The sequence below is a fragment of the Colletes gigas genome, unplaced genomic scaffold, assembly GCF_013123115.1.
Source record: "Colletes gigas isolate AHSC1104 unplaced genomic scaffold, ASM1312311v1 Colletes_gigas_Sc00003, whole genome shotgun sequence".
NCBI lineage: Eukaryota > Metazoa > Arthropoda > Insecta > Hymenoptera > Colletidae > Colletes > Colletes gigas.
Genome location: NW_025106632.1, coordinates 6,561,084 through 6,585,252, shown reverse-complemented (window position 1 = coordinate 6,585,252; position 24,169 = coordinate 6,561,084). Strand labels below are relative to the sequence as shown.

The window sequence follows — 24,169 nt, the reverse complement described above, 5'->3', positions numbered from 1 at the left end:
GCACCTTCTTGCCGCGTAACTCGAGTGGGCCCGGTCCTCTCCGCTTCCACGCCGTTTCTGTTGCAACACATTTCGTCCGCGGCAAACAACAGACCGCGGTTTACCTGGTAATTGCTGGAAACACCGGGCCGAGTGTTTACAGTGTCATCGAGTTGTGGTCACACCTTGCCGCGCCGCCACTTCGAAAGCTCGGAATTCTTCAGCTGTAATCACACGCTTGAACACCTTACGAAGGGCCGTCAAACTGTTCCGAACCCTCGCGAAAAATTCCAAGCGTCGTGTTTTAAAGGGAAAACGTTCCACAGCCAGAAGTTACGCGTGGGTAAATATAAAATAGTTTCTTTAAATATCAAAATATAAAATCCTGCATCTTCAACGGCAAAATGCTAGAGTTCGTCGAAAAATAGTTCCTATCCCCAGCTTATCCTTTCCGACATTGTATCGTAATTATTTTTACATTTCTTAGTGCATTAACATAATTTCACATCACGTTAAGCGTAATGTACATTAACTTGAGATTATATACGTTTGTCTATTTAATAAACTTAAAAAAGAATGCACTGGTAAACGAACGATTGCACCGCCATCTACGGCGCAACGTGCAAGCTTGTCGAGAAGTAGTACACTATTCGACGCTAGGTAGCGCCTCGCTCATATTCGATCGAAAAATATTTTTTCATAATTATTAGTTACGCATTGAACGGTTCTATGGTTCTAAAGCCAAGATACTTTTGCATCACACAAATTAGTTATAAATTATATACATCGAAGCCCAGTTCTCAAAATTAGAATCTGATAAAGCAAACACGAAAAGTTCTCATCGTTTGCAACTCTGAATGCTTTGAACAATCATTGCTTGAGCACGGTAGATGTGATCGTATCAAAGACGAGATATGCGAGTAAACCTTTCGCCTTATGGACTTTCATGGCTCAATATGACTGCCATACCGACCTGAAAATTCGGAGGTGATTTCAGCGCCCTCTTCTCACGAATGGCGGTCACTTGAGAAACTATTCACTGAATTAGCATTGATGGCCAGACAGCTGTAGTTCTGTGCATGAGTACATGTGAGTTGACTATGAAAGGGATTGAAATTCATTTCTAAATCTGTTGGTAATATTGCGAGTGACACGAAAATAGTAATGGGGTTTCGATTGGATGAAATCACGTATTCATTCCTTCGACCTTCTATCTTCTATACGATACTTTCTTTTGTATAAGTTTTCATCTTTCATTTCTCATCAGTAAATTATACAGGATTCTAACAAAGATACGTAAACTGCGTCACTAAAATCGCAAAACAATATCTTGCAACACCCAACAAAACAGATTAATGCACACGAAGAGAAGTTGTTAATCGAATATAATCATTATTATCTAAGAGCTGATTATAGTCAAAGTGTACCTGGACTTTGAAATGAGAACATAAAACTTAAATGCAAAGTTTCATTTAAATTCATTCAGCCATTTATACACAATCGTATTAATAATATACATATGTACGCTCATACATAGGAATAATAAAAGAGAGAATCTCGACTCGAGATTCCAAATCGTATGTCGTTGACGTGAGGTCAAATTTCAGTTGTTGAAGAAAGAGAAAGCAAATGTGAGCCTTTCTCTCTCGACTCCCACGAGGCGGTCCGAAATCACTTCGGGCAGCTTCGGAGAATCGAGAAAGAGGGCTTGCGTCAGGTTGCCTTTGTCGACTCTCCGAAACTCTACGAGCTCACTTACGCGCGATCCTGCATAGTGTGAGTAGTGCAGCCGGTGCTCAATCCGACATCTCTGCTACGCCATCTATGTTACTAGTGGTAACCTCTATTCACCATACATCGATTGTACTTCTATGTCATATGGATAAGCTTTTTTGCGTCGTGTGTTCATGAAAATAAAATAAAATTTTGTAAGGTTGATAGTTTACTGTACTTTTAAGTGGGAAGAATGTTGGAGAAAGAATACGTGTGTGGTTTTGTAAATGCATGATAAAGCCGAGTCGTAATATATATTGAATATGTAATGTTAGTCTGTTTCAGAATAATTTTTGCTAATCGTAAAACTGTTATAGCACGTATAAAATTAACAAACGATCGTAGTGTCTGAATTCTGAATAGTATAAAGAAATGCAAATAGAAACAAAGTTTGATATGTGAAAGTAATATGTTGGCATAGATACATACGTACCATCAGAAAATAGACAATAACGATAAAGTTCATGTCATATGTTGATTAAATCAAAGGTACATTAATGTCTTTCATATTGTCGATAGAACGTAATAATATATACAAGTTATATTAATTTTATGATATTTGAGAAATAAAAGTACGCCAGTGAGTATGTTTCAATAACGTTTCGGTGGTATATTGACGAAAAAGTGTTTATTCAGTTTTTCATATTCGACTAAGTGTCGATTTGAAATTAACTTCTAATAAAACTTCACGGAAATTATTACGTTTTTATTTTATTGTATTATCATTGTATGTTTGATGATGTGTTATTTTGCATATCATTGTCATATTTGCATTTTTTTTTTTTTTTAAACGTTTACGATACGATGAAAATAATTGTATTTTTTTTTAATAATTTTCAGAAGATATCTTAATTTTTTATCACAGTAAAGCGATTTATGAATCAAATATAGAAATGCTTAACATATACGATAAAGATTATAGAGTTTTGGATTTGGTACGGCAACGTGAAATACAGGTATGTTAATGAAAAATCTATAACTTGAAATAATATTTTCAAATTCTGTTCTTGAATATTCACAAACTTTGTAAAAAACTGTATACGTGTAAGTATTTTTATCGTTACGAGCAAAATATGTTTCTCAAGCAGCTTTTTCCAAATTTTCTATGTAACTTAAGTTATAGCTGCGTTTACACAAAAAGGATTATATTATAAAGATCAAATTATAAGCTATTTATTGGTAAAAGAAAGAGATTAATTCTGCGTTAAGATTAACGTAATATCTTGAGTAGAGAATAGAGACATCGAGACAATATGATTTGTAATTCCTTCAAGGACTAATCATTTTTCTTCCCTTTGTTACATTTATTATGTAATCTGAATCTAAAAAATTATATACTTTATTCTTTTAAGGAATTTTATGGAAAATTTATTTGTATTGCACAAAGCATTAATGTTTTATATTGTGTAGAATACTGTTTGGAGAATCGTGCTCTTAAGTTTGACCCACTATTTCAGAAGTTAACACTTTATCGACCGGTAGCCTATTAATCGGCTTTTCGATTGCCAATTTTTATCGGCCGATAGCCTGCTAATAGGTTTTTGGTTGTCAACGGTTTTCGTTCAATGGGATTTACTGTTAAATTTGTTAATTTTATAACTAAACCAGTCCTTACTGAGTGGCAACCTCAACCACTATCGGTAGATAAAATCGTTTACAATAAGAGTATCCTGATATTTGTAAGATTGTAAATAATGCTACTGTTGTTAGGAATTCTGTAATATAGAAAACTGACATGGTAGCCAATGTGTTAATATTCAATGACAGAAAGTTACTGTGTTCCTATATTACATTGGAAGAATTTTATTTAGGATTCTGTGGCATATGCGGTCTCTCAGAAGTTACACGTTACAGAAAGTTTGATATCTCGATTAGGTTTGGAGAAAGAATTGACTGGGCACACAGGATGCGTCAATTGTTTAGAATGGAACGAAAGTGGACAGTAAGCACTATTAATTAAATAACAAGTATTGTAATAAGTAAAACATAATGTAAAATTTATTCTAAAAGAAAATCGATGATTATTTACTTAACACTAGATTTATGGAACTCAAATATTATTTGTTAGCAATTAATTCTAAACTATATTTTAATATAACTATCAACATAATGGATTTCAATAAAAATTTACACATATGATGTTCGTAAATTTAGCATTAAATACTTTTATATAGAATGACAAAATTAATGTGTACTTTTAGGATTCTTGCTTCGGCATCCGATGATATGAACATTATTTTATGGGATCCGTTCCGATATGAAAAGAAATTGGTACTTCGGACAGGTCATCATGGAAATATATTTTCCGTTAAGGTAATTACATACGTTTATGTCGAATGTGATAAACATTTGATACTAGATTTCTTGTACTCAAGAATTTTTCAATTTATAAATTCTAAGAATTTGTACGATTGACTTTTTATCAACAATAAGAGAAGTATTGAATCCTTTTATTGTACATATGGTTTTAGTTTATGCCAAAGTCAAATGATAGTATACTGGTGTCAGGTGCTGGGGATAGTGAAGTACGAGTTCGTGATCTTACACTACTTGAACCCATACTTATATGTAATTGTCATTATGGTCGTGTCAAACGCATTGCTACCGCATCTACTGTACCTTTCCTCTTTTGGAGCGCTGCAGAAGATGGTCTTATTTTGCAACATGATATTCGCACTCCTCACACCTGCAAGAACAATGAGTGTAGTACCGCACTGATAAATCTTGTTAATCATTTGGGTCGATACGCAGAAGGCAAATGTATTTCTGTCAATCCGAAGAAACCTGAACTAATAGCTATCGGAGCGAACGATGCCTACATACGGATGTACGATCGCAGAATGATTAAACTTTCTCAGGTAATTATTAAAAAAAAAAAACAGGTGATTCGATTCTATTTACATTCCGTTTTTTAACATATTGTGTACTTTTTATTATTTTCTTTTTATACTATTAAAGTCTTACAAACAACGAAATTTAACGAAAGGTACAATTTTATTTTTTAAGTATTTTTTGTATTTTCTGTATAACAGGTGCCTGATATCTCTCCTCTACGCAATGACTGGGAGAGAGTAACTTTAAATCTACCTCGTGCTGGTGAAGGCGATCCAGATGAGAATATACCATTGGGTTGCGCACAGTACTTTATCGCGGGTTCGTTCGTACGATCAGAGATAGCGTACGCGACTCCTTTACCCTTATCTTCCTCTTTTGCTACATATTACATGATTGCTTTAACAGAGACTGTTAATGTTTGATATTGAGCAGGCCATCTGCAGTCTCGAGATCGTTTCAGCAGGACTCTCACTACCACATATTTAACCTTCAGTGCTGATGGGACTGAGCTACTCGTTAACATGGGTGGCGAACAAATTTATTTATTCGACATCAATAATCCGAAAACGTTGAAGACGTACCTTGGATATTCCGCGAATATTCCTTCAGGTAACGTTCAAAATTATTTTGAACTTTTGTGCTTTCCTTTCTAATCGTAAAAGAAATATGAATTTTAAAATCTATAAAATATATTTAACCCTTATGTCAACGTAAAGAATTTTTTTTATATAAGTCAGATATAAAATTATGATTTTACTTCCTACGTCCTTGTACTCGGTAACTTCTTCGTAAATTTTTAAAGCGATTTTTGCAATATTATAAATACATTGAAAATTTGTTAATGTAATATGGAAAGGAGTATTCTAGTATCCGATTATTGGCATAAGGATTAAACTCTGTTATAACGGGTGCAACACGAAAATAATAATGTAATAATTTGAAATGATCAAAGCAATTCTTTACATTATTTAATACATTAAGATTTATTTGTGAATTTATATATAAAATACAAACTCGAACGTATTCACATTACGAAACTCATGACTGTAGAAGATTTTAAAAAGTGCTGTGCGGATAAGAATCACTTGGACAGTATAGACGCCACTAGTAAGGATGTTAAAGTCTTGCCAGTTCATGTTGAAGAATTAAAATGTCAAGTAAGTTTACTGTTCAAATTACTGTTTTTTAATTATCTAACCAGTTTAATCAATGATTTTATATTTAAGAAAAAGTGCTTTTTTACATATTGCATACGTATTAAATGCCCTGTTTAACACGTTAAACAACAGTATCGAATTAAAAAAATGATACTTTACAGTTCATATGATATTAATAAATATGTTCACATTTTTTAAATCAATTTTATTGAGATATTTTAAAGAAAAATTAGGTTTTCTACTCGTGAAAGTGAGATAAAATTTACTCTGTGTGTTAACGTGTTAATTCAAAATAAAAAGTTTGTTCGCTACAATAAATTTAAAAGTAAAATTACTAAGTTAATTCTATTTTTCTTTCTTTTTTTTTTTCTTTTTTTTTCTTTTTTCTAGGCTAATCGATGTTTTGAGCAACGAAAGTATACATTGGCAATTACTCTCTATAACAAAGCAATAAGTTACTGTCCCAATGCAGCTGTACTTTTTGCTAACAGAGCTGCAGCATACATGAAACGAACCTGGTACGAACTTTTAATTATTGCACTTAAAGATTTCGAATTCACGAGAAAAGCGAAAAGGAATTAATTTTTGGAGCGATAAATAATTTTGTATATCAACACATCGGCGTCTAGGCGTGAAACAAATTAGTATAACTTGGACCAATTGATATGTTTCAAAGCAATTTCGAGAATAGCAGTAGATTATTTTTTTTTTATAATAATTTACACTCTCCTAATCCGCACGTGTACGAAGTTTTGCAACTTATTTTGTGAGAATATAAACACATTTTTTTTAGACACTTCTATCTGGCTAAAAGCTTTCACGGATTTCTGTTATTTTCGATAAATTTTTTCAGTAAATTGTAATGGAAGGGCTTATTTAGAAGTTGATAGTTGATAGTTAATGTGTCTTTAATATCAGAATCTGATGTATGAGATATTTGATTCTCTTCAAAATTTCATTAAAAAATACAGAATAATTTGAATAAAGTACAGGAAGGAAGGTAAAAAAACTGTAAAGTTTACTAAATGATTTCAATGTATTTCTGTTAATTTTCGTTGAAACATTCTTGTGTACCATTATGCATTAGAATGTAAGATTAACTTTTTAATTGATTCTCTTATGAGAATACTTAAAAGATAGTGTTTTTGTATCATGTTGTCTAGAGTTGAAAACATTCAACATCGTATTATAGAAAGGGCAAATGAAAGTGTTAAGTAATGTAAAGAAAAGAATGAAAGATTATTCAGACTGCAACAGTAAACCGTTTGAATATTTGTTGTAGTGTGAATATCCCATAACATCTGTAAAGTACAACAAAATAATTTAATAAACTTTAAAGTGGTATAACTTTTGAATTATTAAGTATAGAACGTAAGTACGTTTAATACTTTTTTGTTGCATCGAATGGTGCGATCGAAATTATAGAGTTTCATTTAGAAAAAGGACACAGTTGCATCTTTTTTTAGATACATTGATACATAAAAATGATTAAAATTAATTTGTAGGGATGGTGATATATATGCTGCTCTTAAAGACTGTCAAACTGCACTGCTTCTTGATCCAGGTCATATAAAAGCGCATTTTAGGTATTAATAATTGTATATATTATGATATTGCTTGTATTTAATATACGAATATATAATGTATTGCATATGTGTCTATAGATTAGCACGATGCCTGTTTGATTTATATCGGTCAGTTGAAGCTGACAAAGTAATTAAAGATTTTCAGCAAAAGTTTCCTAAATATGCATCCAATTCTGCTTGCGAGGCATTAAGAATGGATATAGAAGAAGCTATAGATTCTGGTATGTACCGTTTTAAATTTTATTCGAATCTTAAATTATTCTTATATTTTCGAGTGTAAACTTGTATAAATATTTAAGTTAATATACAGGGTGTTCGGCCACCCCTGGGAAAAATTTTAATCGGGGATTCTAGAGGCCAAAATAAGACGAAAATCACGAATACCAATTTCTTAACCGAGGCTTCGTTAAAAAGTTATTAACAATTAAATTCGAAAATTTCAAATCGTTCTGGAAAAATTATTTTTGGTTGCGGGGGTCAATTACAATCATTTTTGGTCATTACACATACCCCCGAAATCCTACCCACTTTCTAGAAAAAAATTCGAGAAGGTGTGAAATTTTTCGACGGGAAAAAAAATTTCAAATCGTTTTGGAAAAATTATTTTCAGTTGCGGGGGTCAATTACAATCATTTATGGTCATTACACATACCCCCGAAATCCTACCCACTTTCCAGAAAAAAATTCGAGAAGGTGTGAAATTTTTCGACGGGAAAAAAAATTTCAAATCGTTTTGGAAAAATTATCTCCGGTTGCGGGGGTCAATTACAATCATTTATGGTCGTTACACATACCCCCGAAATCCTACCCACTTTCTAGAAAAAAATTCGAGAAGGTGTGAAATTTTTCGACGGGAAACAAAATTTCAAATCGTTCTAAAAAAATTATCTCCGGTTGCGGGGGTCAATTACAATCATTTATGGTCATTACACATACCCCCGAAATCCTACGCACTTTCTAGAAAAAAATTCGAGAAGGTGTGAAATTTTTCGACGGGAAACAAAATTTCAAATCGTTCTAAAAAAATTATCTCCGGTTGCGGGGGTCAATTACAACCATTTATGGTCATTGCACATACCCCCGAAATCCTACGCACTTTCGAGAAAAAAATTCCTTACCGAAAATCTAATTAGGTGCCTAAATTTTTCGACGGAAAAAAAAAAATTTCAAATCGTTCTGGAAAAATTATTTTCGGTTGCGGGTGTCAATTGCAATCATTTTTGGTGGATAGACATACCCCCGAAATCCTACCCACTTTCTAGAAAAAAATTCGAGAAGGTGTGAAATTTTTCGACCGAACACCCTGTATTTTTTACTGGTGTATTTAATCACTTGCGCTGGAAACATGATTATTGTCGCGTTCGAAACAAACGTCGTTCCAGCGCAAGTGTTCGAAACAATTCATCCTTTGTACAAATTCGTTAAGAATCTTTGTTTAATAAATGGTCTGGGTTATATATAACTATTTTATAATTAGGCAGAGATCATTATATGAATCAATCAGTGATACAAGTATCCGAATACGAACAGGCATGGCAACATAATACAATCGACTATAAAATGAGATTCTATGGACACTGTAATACAACAACCGACATAAAAGAAGTTAACTTCTTCGGAAAGTAAGCATATATATTTTGAAAAATACTTAATCATTTAAGGTACATATTTATCCATGGTATATTGATGGTTATTAACATTTTTCTTCAAGCAACGGCCAATATATCGTGGCAGGATCGGATGACGGTTCTTTTTTTATTTGGGATCGAAATACCACGAATATTATCCGCGTATTAAGGGGAGACGAACTGATCGTAAACTGTCTTCAACCTCATCCATCCACCTGTTTATTAGCTACCAGTGGTATCGAGCCAGTAATTAGATTATGGAGTCCCTTACCCGAGGTACGTACTAATTTATCCGTAAATATTTTATCGAAAGAGAATGCAACAATTGCACGTACAAAATTGCTCCACGTATTTCTATTTTGTCGTCATAAAAATAATTCAGATCGCACAAAGACATTATTCTATTCTTCGATATAGGATGGTAGCGTAAACGAAAGAGAAATTCAGAATTTAGAAGACGCGGCGTCCGCAAATCAAGTACTTATGAACTCCGATCCGTTCTCGGTAATGCTCATGCATATGGGGTATCGATTCCCCGTTCAACAGATTCAAATTATATAATGAAGGTGGCGACGAGCATCACGATCAGTCAATTATGCAACCTTTGAATTGTAGACCAAGCTAAATTGTGAAAAAAAAAAAATTATGAAAAAGTGACGCAGAGTGTGTTGAGTTATTCGTATCACCGAATGCGGAATAATCTACGAGTAATGACCCCCCGTTAAAATTCATTTACATCTGTTAACTAAATATACAGTATTTTCTCTATAGAAGCGACGCTCTCGAATTTCCTTCGCTTCGGGTCGACTGTAGCGAAACACAGGCGTGTTTACAGTAGCGCCCTCTACCTCTCTTGGTAGAGGTCGCAGAAGGAACTAACTGATTCTGCATAGGTTCAATCAAGAGTCGTTCTTCGTCCACGCTATAGTCGAGCGTCGTTGAGCCCCGAGAACGCCGTTTCTACAGAGAAAATACTGTACCTCGAACTATCTACGACATCGACATTTTGTTGGCAATCTACTGGTACTATCCATATTTTCACTTTCTCCAGATCGTTATACTACTTGGCCATTGTGACGCTTTCGGTGGTATACAGTGGCGGACAAAAGTTTCAAGGCTGTATTTTCGATGAATTATAATACTAAATTAGCCAATAATTCATAGTTGGTCTTGCAATCGTACATACTTTAACACTTCATCTGTAATTGACTTAACAACCCTTCGAACATAAGCAGTATGTGACGCATAAGGACAATGAAATATTTGATTTAATTTAAGACTATATTTGAACAAAATTATTTACATTGGCGCAAATAATAATAATGTCTTGGAAAAGTTAATACACCACCAAAAGTTTAATTGTCATAATCCCAAATACAGTTTACATTTATGATGTTTATGAGTGTATATATGTTTGCAAGACCAACTAAAAATTGTTCATTATTTATAATATTTTGCAGTCGTCTTAAACTTTTGCGCGCTACAGTAGGTATCTTAACACCTGCGGAATATTCCGCTTTCTCGATGCAAATAAGTTGAACCATGGAAGACTTATTCAGTGCTGTATTGTAGAATATTTGTTTCAATTCCAATTATCTATTTTTTTATTAATTCTGTGCAGTTGTTCACTTTTCCATAAATAAAGTGCTAAGGAATATTTGATGTTAATAATACACTAAAAAGTAAAAGAAAATAGTGGCATATAAACCATTTATTGATCTTTCTATTGACAAAATAACGAATAACGAAGAGTACTTGGCAAAGTGTTGTATTTAGTCAATACTATTGGTTTATTGTATCTCTCACACAGTTATCTACTAAATAGAAAATAAATCGAGTTACGCAAATCTTAACGAAACGTTTATGGATATATTTTATTGCTATTAATTATTTTCTTTATATTATTAAAATATTTCATTACTATTAGTTCCAATTATATATGTTGTATGATATTACTTTCATTTAATACATTAATACACACTATAAATGAGGAGTTCTTGCTATTTTAGGTGAAAATTAATATGTCCGTAACGCTCGAAAGTTTACAAATATTTTCTAAATTAATTTTGAGGCACGAGTTCCCATATACTCTGCAATTTAATAGCTTCTTCGGAATTCTCTGCGGCAAGACCCAAGTAATTCGAAAAGCTAGGTTTCCTTTGATTGAACCCTTCAGAAAAATAGTAACCGAACACGTTTAAAATTTCGACTTGACTGTCCTGTATTTCAGAGTACTGTTCTATATTTAGCTCCTGTTGTAATGGCGCCTGTAATGATTAATGTACTATTAAGTGACAATGTAATATATTTACTTATTCAATAAATCGTTTTTAAAAATTACATTTCTCCAACATTACCTCGTGTTCGAATGTATAGTCTACGCCAAAGATTGGAAACTTTTCGAATGTTTTGTATAGCATTAAAATTTCTTTATGAAGAGCCTGAAGCCTCTGTATAGGTCTAACTCGAAAACCTAATATATACCCCCCACTAGATTCTGTGCTACTGATGACCAGAGTTGACCCAAATTTTGAATTTTTAATAGTGATCTATCGGAAAACAAAACCTTCGTTAAATTTTTTATCGTACATATGTAACACATTTCCATTGGTCTACTTACATTTCCTATTACGAGGTATGGAATTGATATATTGAATTGATAATTCATATTAGCATACCATACTAGGCGTATGTTTGTTACAATTAAAGTCCCCATATTTCCCTAATAAAACAAAATCGTGATATTTAATATTTCTAGAATAGTTAAAATTTGTTATAAATGATAACTTGGATCTTAAACCTGCTCTAATGATAAATTCCAAATGTCTTGTGAAGTTGATGATACTGTTTCTTGCGGGAGTAGAGTTAACAATTGTTGATCATTGATTATTCCACTCCTTAATTTAATTTCACGATAAATCTTGGATGAAATGTAAGCTCTGTAACATTGTATTTTGTAGAGCATCATTTATTCATGTAATTTACATTGTAAATATGGTAAATAACAATCACTGTTTAGTGAAAGACTCTTTGTGAAATCATTTCTATCTATTGCATAGATATATTATTTGAATGTTAAAAAAATGAAAACAATTGGAAACAAACGAGTACTTCTATATTAGGAACTATTCCTCTGTAATCCTAAACTGATATTTTGTCTTTTGAAAACATAGTATGTAATCGGTAATAGGGTATTTAGGGCTAGATTAAAAATGTACCTGTATATACCAATAACAGATGTATAATGTCTTGTACTTTTTGGATTTTGATTTGTAAATATAAATTCATATCTACAATTTCGGTAAGAGGTTAAAATATACAGAGCTTGCATATGCCTCCCTTGTAACTGTAAAAGTTATTTTTGATTTAATAAATAGGATACCTCAGAAATAAAGGGTCCCACTTTGATAACATATTCTACTTTTGGGAACTCTTTCTTTCTGAAATATAAACACATTTTATATACAAAATTTTCACGAGTAAGTTACTGCATGTAAAATTACAAGCATCGTCAACGTTTTTTTTCTGTCAAAAGAAAAATAATGTACATCACGCCATTCCGACATTGAAGATAACATATCATGTTATCAGGATGATTTATGTCTCCTTTTGTCAGGAGACCTTTCTTTTTTCGCATATGATAACATTTATGATGTATCAGGAATTTTTAAATGTCAATGTGACGTGCGTATAGTTGCAGAAAGAAGTCATTTTCAGTAATTTCTTTAAGCAAGGTTTAACCATTCGGCAGATGTTTATATAGAACATCCTATCAAAGGAGGACCATCTGTTACAGAGTTTATATATACAAAGTGTTTAAGTTTACTAAAGTATACCAACAGTGTGTATAGTTTTAGAATTCACAGCTACGAAAGCATTATAGCCAATACCTGTAAAAAAAATATATTTGCGTAAGATTTTACAACTGTTAATACAAGAATTTATAACACGTGTCTCGTAATAAATTTGTTCTTGTTACTATCGTTATTATTAAGTTTCTTTTTTGATATCTGAAACAAGTTGCATTTTTCCAAAAGGACAGAACAAGAAAAGTGAATTGTTTTTAAGAGATGAAAATTAAAACACTTCATTTAGATCGGTGGTTCTTACTTAGATTTATTCGTGGAAGAAGCAAAGAATGCCATATAGTTCTGAGATTTGTTACTATAAGTCTTCCATTCTCGCCTGCATTTCCTTTTGTATCTTCTATCAAATCAAGTTTGTCGACAGCAAATTCTCCCAATCGTAGTTGCATTTGACTAGACAAAATTTAAAATGTTATATAAATCAAATATTGTTTTTTAATACTTTACGGAAAATATAAACATATTTTTTTGCATTATTTTATATAAAAAAAGTAACTATACATAATATATACTTTATATACTGCTGTTTTATTTTAAAATTTAATATAATTTTCACAGTATTGAAATATATCAATATTAATGAAATACAGCATTACTTGTAAGGAATATCAAAGCGAACTTCTTTATCCTGCCACATTTCTAACGAAGACGTATCCAATATCAATAATTTTACAGGATTCATATAATATAAAAATCAATATTGTTGCCATAACTACAGGAGTATAACATCAATGGAAGAATTCTTATGCCTCGAAAAGCTTTGTATTATATTTTATTTGGAGTTACTTATGTTTCCAAATTAAATATAATTTCAATCATAGAAAATATAGACATTTTAATGTTTTATATTTATAATTTATTTTATCATTTTTTATAGTCTAAGTTACGTTATTCGTGCTATAGGAGTATGTGCAGCTAGTCGCAAATTTGAGCGTACATTCACATTAAATCTGTGCTTCATAAAATACAGTAAACAAAAAATTGTAATAATTAATGAATTTAAATATTTAACTTTACTGTATTTTCATTCGCATTCGCCTGGAAAACAATTAGTATTAAAAATAAGTTAGTTTTCTTTTTTATTAATGTTTCAAAACCTGCAACGATTTTACCAACATAAAATTGAACATACGGAATAGGATTCCCCTAAAAATGTATATTGTTATATATTGTGTATTAACTTCTCTATTAGAGAAGTTAATGTACATATGCAGAAAGACAATACTAATAATATACAGAAACTGTATGGTCTAAATAAGTTTTTAAAATTATCATAAATAGAGGCGAAAAAAAGGTGTTGGATTCAGGTGATTCAAATAGCCCGCTGACTCTCTAGCCAATTTAAAGGGACAAAATCAAGTAAGGCTTTCAAAGATGCTGCCCAGAGTAGTATTTCGTAACGAATCTACTTGTTACGTCCTGATCAGCAGTCTAGGGGAATGAGGAGATGGGTTCTTGATGAGGCGCATAAAATAAAGAACTCGGAAAATTTTCAGTGCAACTTCAACAATTTAGTTTATTGAAGAAAGTTTATAGCCCTCGGTTTTTCCTGGCTTGATTTTGCCCGCGTTGAATTTCATACAATAGTGTAGGGAGCATGAAATAACTCCCTAGTTACTCCCGCAGATGGCGCGATTGGCGCCGATGCCAACCGTTGAGAGAGGCCGGGATGCTATAGGGAATTTGTCCCTAGATACTCCCTGGGCCTCGAGAGACACGGGACAATCGAGAGGTCTTCCCCGAGCAAGCCTGAGAGACGGTCCAATAAAACACTCGTCCGCTAAGCCACGTGTAGTTATTTCGTACAACCCTGTGTCCATATACGTAGGCCAGTGCCTACAATAGTAATATGTGGTGTCTCAACAGTGTCAGCTATTACCACAGGTTAGCGACCAAGCTAGATGTCTGCACAGAGGGTGCAGCTTCCATCATCGTCCGGTAGACGGCGCACGAGTTTGGGGATTAGTTCGCCGCGCCACCGTAGAAAGCAGACGTCACGCGTGGATTTCTAGTTCCTTCTTCCACATCCGTCTCCCGACGAGAAAACACCATACATTTGGCGCTCAGGCAGACTTTTTATTCGCGTTGCCACCTGCAGTTCAAACTTGTACATTGTTATTGTGAATTTGTTGTGTTAATAAAGTATCAAACTTAACTATATTAGGACTCAAATTTCCTATAAATATACATTATAATACGTTCGTTTGAATCTCACTCGCTTGAATTGATGGTGATTAATCCAGTTACAATAAATTCCCGTCGCGGCGCTGTGTGTACCAAACCCAAATCCACGCAATAACGTAATATTGCCTTAAATTTAATTCCTAGTTATACCGATTCCGATAAAGTAACATGACACATGTATATCACGCTTATTTGAATTGTGTCAAAGTAATGTTTATAGTGAAAATCGCGAGCGGAATGGTGTGATAACAGTGCAATATATAAAATTTTGTCGATTAAACTTATAGACAGTATGCGACTTATATATAAATAACAGTACAAATAATAAATAATAGTTATAAGTAATCTGGAAAGTCAATTAAAATGAATTTAGTAGTTGCTTTAAAATGTTACATTACACGAATGACAGAAGACAGTGGGCCTGGTATGAAAGTCCTTTTGATGGATAAACAAACGGTAAATATTTAATAAATTGCATATTAAAGTTGAACAAAATTTAAAGGAATTATAAAAGCATTTGTCCATTTTGTATATATCAAATGTTAAATGTATTTTATTAACAATCGACGAAAATAGTAAATAATAATATAAATCTGTATATTCATTAAATAGGGCAACTATAAAAATAGTATGGTATGTAGTAGATGGTTTTCAACTAAATGGTGGTAGCGAATTTGTTCAATTTCTCATAGATCAGCGCAGAGGTGGATTTAGGTATAGGTATACAAACAATAAATAATACGCATTAAAACATTTTAAATAAGGAATAATAAATTTTCATAAAAACTACTTTTGGATCTAGCATTTTAAGTTTTTATAGTCCTCCTCCTACTCTCTCTCTGTCTCTGAATCGCTGTACGCTGTTGCAGTTTTGGGAGCATCTCGTTCAGGTTTTAAAAACTAATCACATTGCAAGAATTATCCTGTTTGTGAAAATATGTTCGATTGTTCATGTTTGGAATATACAGGTTCTTCTAGATATTAACCCCTTAACGTTCATGCCCGAGTCTGATGGCTTTGAAAACAATATTTGTTTAATCCAACGGGTTTAAGGGATGATAGTATTTGTTTTCCTGCAAATTATACGTTAGATACAACATTGTAATTAACAAAAACCGTATTTTTAGAAAGAAATTCAATGAAGAAAACTGATCATTGTTGGTTAACCCGAAAAATATGTGCGTTAAGGAGTTAATAGTCAAATTGTATCTGTATATTCCATAGATCTAAATAACAAGAAAAAGTAAACGTAGATCCTTCAAAGCTTTGTGAAGAGTTATAGGAAAAACACAGAATACGAAGGGAACAGTATTGGACTTGCGATTATTATAAAACAATATAGGCCTAGATTAGCAATATTTGAATCTAGTCTATGCGAGCTATGTTTACTAGCAGATGTCCATCTATGAGGTGGTTTTAAAACGCGTTTTTATTAGTCATACATTCCTTATGTTATCATTTTTGTTTTAATTTTTTACATAGTTGAATAAAGATATGTACAAAAAATAAATAATATAAATCATTTATCCTATAGTTATGAATGTTTGTATACGGAATTGCGTACTTATTATCGAAACTATCGCTAGTTTTAAATTGAGAAATTCATAAAGTTAACTTACAGTAGTGCCCACTTAAGTGTCCGCGCTCGGGACCAGTTTGGTAAAATGATATTTTATCTTACCGAGTTCATAAACAAACATAGATCCTTGGTGAGATAATGTAAACTATATCGTGAAAAAATTTCTGTATTTACAGACAAGTATAGTGAGTTTATTATACAGCCAGTCGGAGATATTCATGAAGGAAGTTTATCTGTTCGAAAAGATCGACGCAAATATTCGTAACGAAGGCTTGAAACATTTGAAATGTATAGTTTTCGTGAGGCCAACGAAAGAGAATATCGAGTTTCTTTGCGATGAGTTACGATGTCCTAAATATGGCACATATTATATTTGTAAGTAACGATAATGTATTAATACTATTTAATTGTTTTTATAGCAAATAAATTAAATAATACAGTTTCTGTACGCGCGTATAAAGTATTGCATACAACGACTTATTTTATTTCTATTATTGATAAACTAATCCGTATAATTGCTATATCGAATTTGAATAATATTGATGGTTACTTCTAATTATACTAGACAACAGTATTTTTAAACAAAATGCATTAGACGCTTTCTTTTGTCGTGTATAATGAAATTTTAGAGTTTTGAAAGAATTCCAAGAGTTGTTTAAAAAATGAAATTATAATATTTAAAGAGGAGAAAATTTTTTTACGTTTTTCGTAGATCTAGTTATTTTCTTGCTTCAAGTATGTTTCATTGATATTTCTCGAAGATTAATCGAATGAAATGTGATTCAAAGAATTTATTCGAAATGTTGTAAAACGTTAGCGATGATAATACGTTTATAAACTAATTTTAATTAAATATAATATTTTACACAGATTTCAGTAATATTATCGCAAAAGCTGATATCAAGCTTCTAGCTGAAAGCGACGAACAAGAAGTAGTGAAAGAAGTTCACGAATATTACGCAGACTATTTAGCTATTAGTCCACATTTATTTTCACTTGGAATTAAAGCGTGTTCTCAAGGTAATGTAACTTCTTTATTTGTAAGTTAATTTATAATTCTGTAACATTAACGTAACGTTCGATCAGACGTGTGTTAAATCACGTAACTAGAACTTCGATTTATATCTCAGGACTTATTAACACATTACCGACCGATAGCCTATTAATCGACTTTTTTACCGGCCAACACTTACCGACCGATAGCGTATTAATAAACTTTTTTACCGACCAACGCTTACCGACCGATAGCCGATTAATCAACCGCTACCGGTCGGTAAAGTGTTAAGAAAAATCGACAGGGGGGCAGGTGCAGAAATTTTTAATCAATTACAATCATTTTTGTTGAACACACATACCCCTAAAATTCTATGTACTTTCGAGAAAAAAATTCTTTATCAAAAATATACTGTGTGGCCTGATATACATATGTATGTTTCTGTGAGACACGAAAATGGTAATGGGGCGCTAGAGGCCCAGAAAAATTGGCGGGAAAAAAATACAATGAATGTAAGATCTACTCGTATAACTCGTCTATGTTACAACTGTCTCTTTTTCCGTCTGCACTCGCAAATCTGGTGACAATTCGGCGCTAAAATGTTTACCCTAAGTCAGGTCTGTTCGCACGCAGGATAAAAGACGCCTTAATACTAGAATTGGCTTCCGGGTTGGAGCCGCGTTCAGAAGACGAGAGAGCCCGACGTTTCGCCAGCATTGCAGCTAGCTTCATCAGGGAATCAAATAATCTCTGATACTGAAGAAAGTATCAGAGGGGACCCTAACTTATACCTGTGTCCATCGTTGCGGATCAGTGCACTATCCAATAGTTTTTAATTGGGCAGCTGGCCAATTAAAAAAAAAAAACTGGGAGGAAGCTGTTCCAGATTGGATTGAGACATAGACCTTTATCCTTTAAATAATAGACCTTTATTATTTAGGGTCCCCTCTGATACTTTCTTCAGTATCAGAGATTATTTGATTCCCTGATGAAGCTAGCTGCAATGCTGGCGAAACGTCGGACTCTTTCGTCTTCTGAACGCGGCTCCAACCCGGAAGCCAATTCTAGTATTAATCACTATGGCCGCGAAAGCCTAAAAAAATATTAAAAGACGCCTTGTTCTACTGTCCTCCGCTGACTTGAAGTCCCGTGGCAGGAATGCGGGAGAAGTAGAAGGGATGCACGTACTCCCACGCACACATTGAACTCTGGCTCGCTATTCGTCGCGGCAGTTGCACGCATGCGTGGACTGCCTGAGAGCGAGAGAGCGAGATAGATAGATGGGCGGTCACGCGGGACTTCAAGTCAGCGGGCCACAATTCATATTAACGCCTATTGAAAACGATAAAACTTTAGACAGGTGCAGTTGCAAAACTACCAGTGCTTTATCCATAATTGAACAACTGTTAGAATCGACAAAGCCTCCCCTTTAAAATAGCTTTCGTTTTATGTCAATCTGACTTCCCGTTTTGGAAATAACGTCGTGTAAAGGATAGTGTGATATTTTAATTTCCACTATCGATGCTGCGATCTAACGCGTTGGATATTTCTCTCTCTCTCTCTCGCGCGCATGCGCGTATGTGAGCCGTGACCGAGTGACCGAGCAACGTAATATTTCCAAGCATTCGCGTGAGGTGGACGCGACGTCCAACAATGAAAAATAAACAAATGCTTGCAACCCTTGTATCTCCGGAACTAATTACGCTATCGACTCGAAACAAGTTTCATTTTAAAGGGCTCTTCGCCCTCTATCCGTCGAAAATTTAGAGTGAAATTATTCAACACTTCTGTACAGATTTTTAAAATTTTAAGAAAAAATATTCGACATAAAAGAGAAAGATATATTACAAATAAATTTCAAACACACAACTTTCTATACATATAATGGAAAAATTAAAAGTACCTTGCCTCGTAATAAAGGCGAAGAATGACTGGTCATTTGACCGGTTATAGGATCAGTATACATAAGCGTCGATAGGTTTAGCATATTCGAAAGGCCTGCTTTCTCGAAGCAGTGCTCGAGTAAGAACCGGAAATATTTAATCGTAACTTGTACAATCTCTTACCAATATTGAAAAGAATATTTAACCAACATTAATAACATCCTTTTTTCTATTCTTCTATAAAGGTTTATCGTGGAATCCAGTACATTTGCATCGAACCCTTTTAGGCATAATTTCCGTCTTATTATCGATTAAGAAATGCCCCTATATACGTTATCAAAACAGCTCCGAAATGGCGAAGAGATTGGCAGAGAAGATACGCGAGATATTGAGCAAGGAGTCGAATTCGTTCGAGTTTAGACAGGAATCGAGCCCGGTTCTACTTATACTCGACAGAAGAGACGATCCCGTTACTCCTTTGTTAAATCAATGGACTTATCAGGCTATGGTTCACGAGTTACTAACTATTAACAACAATCGTGTAAATTTGTCACATGTAAAAGGCATCTCGAAGGAATTGAAAGAAGTTGTTCTCAGCGCGGAACACGATGAGTTTTATACAAACGTAAGTATCATGATTAAAAAATATTAATTATCAGACTATGAATTTTTATGTTATGATAAATATTGCAGAATGCATACGATATTCGTGCATGAAAAATATACAAATATTCGTAATATTGAACATTAAAAATACATTTTACAGTTATCTTGAATTACAAATAAATAATAATCATTTTCTTCAAATTTAACGCCGGTATTTTCTTCAAAATTAATGTACACTTCGAAAATGAGATTTATAAATATACTTTAATCTACTGTGCTCGAATTGCATAAATCACGCTTTATATTTTTCAAATAAGCGACAGATAATTTTTTTTTATTTTTTATCTCGGTATACATAAATAAATAGAAAGGCGGCTTAATCATAAGGAATACAAACTATTGTTTACAATTTATTAAACTATTGTTACAAATTATCTTAAGCAGTTATAAAATCAAGTTTAAAATCAACAGATTTTCCCGCTCTTTTGCGATATTTGATTATTCATTTGTGCACCTAATAAAAGTGAGAAAAAAACGTTTGAAATAAAGGCAATTGTTTTGAACAGAATTTGTACTGCAATTTCGGTGAAATTGGACAAACGATAAAGGAATTGATGGACGAATTTCAAAAGAAGGCTAAAAATCATCAGAAGGTGGAAAGTATAGCTGACATGAAAAATTTTGTAGAGACTTATCCCTTGTTCAAAAAACTCTCTGGCACCGTGGCTAAACACGTGACAGTGGTTGGAGAGCTTTCCTCGTTCGTGGAGAATCATAAATTGTTAAAAGTGTCGGAATTGGAGCAAGAACTTAGTTGTCAAAATGACCATTCTATGCAGGTACATAAAGCTCAATATTTTTCTTTATTACACGTTGTAGTAATATTCTGTTTCTTCTTGTTGTGATTGTAGCTTCAAAAATTAAAAGAGCTGATCAATAATCATCAAATTCGAGAAATTGACTGCGTGAGATTAGTAATGTTGTATGCACTTCATTATGAGAAACACACAGCCAACGATATCGGTGGTTTATTGAACTTATTGAAAAGTAAAGGGATTTCAGAAAAATACACCAAGGTATATTGGAACTAATATACATATAATTATAAGTACGTTTTTGATACATCAAGTTCCAACGCAATTAACAAATAATACTGTTTTAGCATGTGCATAATATATTACAATATAGTGGAATTAATACAAGGCAAAATAATTTATTTGATCGTGAATCGGTGGCCAAGATAACTAAAAAGTTGTTCAAAGGTTTAAGTGGAATAGACAACATATATACTCAACACACACCGTTGTTGTACGAAACGGTCGAAGATTTAATAAAGGGAAAGTTAAGTTCGCAGACGTTCCCATATCTTGGAAATACAATAATATCTAAAAGGTGAATTTTTTGGATTTCTTTAAGAATTTTTTTTAAGCTAATTAATGACACTGTGATTGGTTAGTGATACTGAGTAATCAAATACACAAATAATCGTTTCAGGCCGCAGGATATAATTATTTTCATGATCGGAGGAACAACGTACGAAGAAAGCTTAACCATCTATAATTTGAATAAACAAAATTCCGGAGTGAGAGTTATTTTAGGAGGCACCACTATCCACAATTCCCAAAGCTTTTTAGAAGAAATTAAGCATGCCACATCGGGCATCTTCTCAAAATATAAAAATAATAATAATTAAAATTATAATATATCATAATATATTTTTAATATATTTTCAATCGAAGTATTTATTACTAGTAAATGATCGGCGTATTAAAATTGTTTTTCCAAAAAAAGCTCCGCCGATAAAATAAGAAAAAATTGTAAAATTAACGAAAATAGAATGTTATATTAATGTTAAGATTAATACACTTGTTTGTTTTTTTTGGTGTTGTAACTATATTTCCTTGAACTTTTCACCAATACATATTCTACAGATATGTATAAAACATCAATCATACTAATGATAAGAGGATCAAGAATTATTGTTTTTTAACGATTTTCATTGAAGGAATTCAGTGTTCGTTGTTTTTAACAAAATTTATTATCTAATGTCTCCACTGCAAGATAAATGAAAAAGAAAAAAAGTTGTTTGTTTCACAGTTTCTATCTTCGGGTCTGTTTTTATTAATTAAAGATAAATGATGTATTTTTAGTATTAAACGTGAGATTATTAAGCGACAAAAAGCGCCCTCTAGAAAGAGTTAATTCTTGTTTTCGGTGTAACGCTGGTTCTAGCTGTTCCTTTTAATTCTGATGCAATTTCAGAGATATTATCGAATGGACAAACATTGAAAAATTAAATTTGTAGAATATGCTAGAGGATAGCAGCTGTTATAATTTATTTATGATTTATATCCCAATAGTGTTCGCCATAGGTGCCATCTACATTTGCCCACTTAACCTGTACAAATAAAATTTCTTGTTTGAACAGTAATACTATCGAGCTTGACGAAGAACCATTTATTTTACAATTCCTATGCAAGATAATTCTAATTTTAATGCTTGCAACATTACCTTTCCTCGATGACGATTTTTTGAAAAATCCTTCTCTTCGAATCTTTGCTCCCATTCAATCGGATTTTCACAAATGTGTCCAAATTGTAATTTATTACCAAGTTGACGTTCCTCAAATATATCTCTGAATTTTTTAATGCATATTTTATAATCTTTTCAAATAATGTACAACTAAATATAATAAACAGTCTTTCTTTTTTCGATCAAAGAATATTTCAAATCGATTCTGGATTATACTTGCCGAAACAGTTGTTTTTGCACTGCAATTCCTTGGAGACCTTCATCGACGGTCTTTCCTCGTAATTCTTCGACCGCATCTGTAACATTTTTACCATTTTCATAGATTATCACATTGACTGCCAGGTCAAATTTTTGAAATTTTCTACGAGATCATTTAGACAATTAATTAAAAATTTGTAAAAATTAAAAATTCGGTCATCACAGGGAAAAATTTTAATGGGGGATTCTAGAGGCCAAAATAAGACGAAAATCAAGAATTCCAATTTGTCGATGGAGGCCTCGTTAAAAAGTTATTAACGTTTGAAGTTCCGCTCGTACTGAATTTTTTTCTCGAAAATGCGCAAGATTTCGGGGTTATATGTAATGACCAAAAATGATTGTAATTGACCCCCGCAACCGAAAATAATTTTTCCAGAACGATTTGAAATTTTTTTTCCCGTCGAAAAATTTCACACCTCGAATTTTTTTCTCGAAACTGGATAAGATTTCGAAGGTATGTGTTTTCACCAAAAATGATTGCAATTGACCCCCGGAGCCGAAAATAATTTTTCCAAAACGATTTGAAATTTTTGTTTCCGTCGAAAAATTTCACACCTTCTCGAATTTTTTTCTCGAAACTGGATAAGATTTCGAAGGTATGTGTTTTCACCAAAAATGATTGCAATTGACCCCCGGATCCGAAAATAATTTTTCCAGAACGATTTGAAATTTTTTTTCCCGTCGAAAAATTTCACACCTTCTCGAATTTTTTTCTCGAAAATGCGCAGGAATTTGGGGGTATGTGTATTCACTAAAAATGATTGCAATTAACCCCCGCAACCGAAAATAATTTTTCCAGAAAGATATGAAATTGTCAAATTTAATTGTTAATAACTTTTTAACGAAGCCTCCATCAACAAATTGGTATTCTTGATTTTCGTTGTATTTTGGCCTCTAGAATCCCCCATTAAAATTTTTCCCTAATCTGATCGAAATTCATGTTTTCAAAAAAAAAAAAAATTAATAGACTACCTGGCGAAATTTTAATCATTTTTTTCCCAGCGCTTGTAATGACAAAGAGAAATAAAAACGGTTGTAAAGTAACCAATCGAAGCATATCGGGTCACTGACTTAATTACTTCAATTATGAACACTTTTGAACGATTTTAATGTAAGGGAGACTAGAGTCTCTGATAATGTTTCGAACCGAACTGGTGATCGATTGCTCGGAGAATATTTGCCTGTGCTGCTCTCATTACGCTGACATTTTTTGTCATTATGAAAGTTGGTAGCTATAGATCACATCTATGGTCGGAAATGATAAACTTTCATCGATTAAGACTTGAAATGTTAGGTTTCAACATAACCT

The 24,169-nt window shown here is 32.8% G+C and overlaps 4 protein-coding genes across 13 annotated transcripts; 2 read left to right on the top strand and 2 right to left on the bottom strand.

Moving 5' to 3' along the window:
* Positions 1–205: 205 nt before the first annotated feature.
* LOC122404957 (WD and tetratricopeptide repeats protein 1-like) lies at positions 206–10,733 on the top strand. 9 transcript variants are annotated; one of them, XM_043409376.1, is made up of 14 exons: positions 206–322; positions 2,593–2,708; positions 3,564–3,694; positions 3,954–4,065; positions 4,224–4,610; positions 4,785–4,905; positions 5,020–5,196; positions 5,638–5,744; positions 6,135–6,262; positions 7,250–7,330; positions 7,409–7,551; positions 8,808–8,952; positions 9,042–9,234; positions 9,376–10,733. In XM_043409376.1, the coding sequence occupies exons 2-14, from the start codon at positions 2,646–2,648 to the stop codon at positions 9,517–9,519; spliced, it is 1,932 nt and encodes a 643-aa protein (XP_043265311.1). In that variant the 5' UTR covers positions 206–322; positions 2,593–2,645; the 3' UTR covers positions 9,520–10,733. The 9 variants fall into 9 exon arrangements, with proteins under 9 accessions (XP_043265311.1, XP_043265310.1, XP_043265309.1 ...); XM_043409375.1 differs by lacking the exon at positions 206–322 and adding an exon at positions 1,860–1,907; XM_043409374.1 differs by lacking the exon at positions 206–322 and adding an exon at positions 1,912–2,022.
* A 77-nt stretch (positions 10,734–10,810) lies between these two features.
* On the bottom strand, positions 10,811–13,491 carry LOC122404958 (Bardet-Biedl syndrome 5 protein homolog). Its single transcript, XM_043409381.1, has 8 exons — positions 13,421–13,491; positions 13,069–13,217; positions 12,799–12,848; positions 12,177–12,304; positions 11,759–11,897; positions 11,579–11,680; positions 11,316–11,507; positions 10,811–11,225 (listed from the first exon to the last, which is right to left on the bottom strand). Exons 1-8 carry the CDS (start codon positions 13,459–13,461, stop codon positions 11,019–11,021), a joined length of 1,008 nt encoding a protein of 335 aa, XP_043265316.1. The 5' UTR covers positions 13,462–13,491; the 3' UTR covers positions 10,811–11,018.
* A 1,679-nt stretch (positions 13,492–15,170) lies between these two features.
* On the top strand, positions 15,171–21,763 carry LOC122404649 (vacuolar protein sorting-associated protein 45). 2 transcript variants are annotated; one of them, XM_043408812.1, is made up of 8 exons: positions 15,171–15,464; positions 16,790–16,962; positions 17,458–17,607; positions 19,710–20,089; positions 20,637–20,909; positions 20,982–21,146; positions 21,233–21,462; positions 21,565–21,763. In XM_043408812.1, exons 2-8 carry the CDS (start codon positions 16,806–16,808, stop codon positions 21,761–21,763), a joined length of 1,554 nt encoding a protein of 517 aa, XP_043264747.1. In that variant the 5' UTR covers positions 15,171–15,464; positions 16,790–16,805. The 2 variants fall into 2 exon arrangements, with proteins under 2 accessions (XP_043264747.1, XP_043264746.1); XM_043408811.1 differs by having other exon boundaries at positions 16,764–16,962.
* Positions 21,764–22,186: 423 nt separating this feature from the next.
* Positions 22,187–24,077, bottom strand: LOC122404762. Its single transcript, XM_043408984.1, has 4 exons — positions 24,008–24,077; positions 22,823–22,898; positions 22,582–22,705; positions 22,187–22,468 (listed from the first exon to the last, which is right to left on the bottom strand). Exons 1-4 carry the CDS (start codon positions 24,075–24,077, stop codon positions 22,406–22,408), a joined length of 333 nt encoding a protein of 110 aa, XP_043264919.1. The 3' UTR covers positions 22,187–22,405.
* Between the last annotated feature and the right edge of the window lie 92 nt (positions 24,078–24,169).

Coding starts and splice junctions, on each gene's coding strand:
- LOC122404958 (XM_043409381.1), bottom strand. CDS start 13,461: ATGTGGCAGGATAAAGAAGTTCGCTTTGATATTCCTTACAA. Junction 11,898..12,176: donor TCTGTTATTGGTATATACAG/GTACATTTTTAA, acceptor ACAATGTTACAG/AGCTTACATTTCATCCAAGA. Junction 11,226..11,315: donor ACTATACATTCGAACACGAG/GTAATGTTGGAG, acceptor TAATCATTACAG/GCGCCATTACAACAGGAGCT.
- LOC122404957 (XM_043409371.1), top strand. CDS start 2,021: ATGTTAGTCTGTTTCAGAATAATTTTTGCTAATCGTAAAACTGTTATA. Junction 5,745..6,134: donor TTGAAGAATTAAAATGTCAA/GTAAGTTTACTG, acceptor TCTTTTTTCTAG/GCTAATCGATGTTTTGAGCA. Junction 6,263..7,249: donor GCATACATGAAACGAACCTG/GTACGAACTTTT, acceptor ATTAATTTGTAG/GGATGGTGATATATATGCTG.
- LOC122404762 (XM_043408984.1), bottom strand. CDS start 24,077: ATGACAAAAAATGTCAGCGTAATGAGAGCAGCACAGGCAAATATTCTC. Junction 22,706..22,822: donor GTGCAAAAACAACTGTTTCG/GCAAGTATAATC, acceptor TAAAAAATTCAG/AGATATATTTGAGGAACGTC. Junction 22,469..22,581: donor AAAATCGTCATCGAGGAAAG/GTAATGTTGCAA, acceptor TTATTTGTACAG/GTTAAGTGGGCAAATGTAGA.
- LOC122404649 (XM_043408811.1), top strand. CDS start 15,372: ATGAATTTAGTAGTTGCTTTAAAATGTTACATTACACGAATGACAGAA. Junction 15,465..16,763: donor TTTTGATGGATAAACAAACG/GTAAATATTTAA, acceptor CTGTATTTACAG/ACAAGTATAGTGAGTTTATT. Junction 20,910..20,981: donor AAAATGACCATTCTATGCAG/GTACATAAAGCT, acceptor TTGTGATTGTAG/CTTCAAAAATTAAAAGAGCT.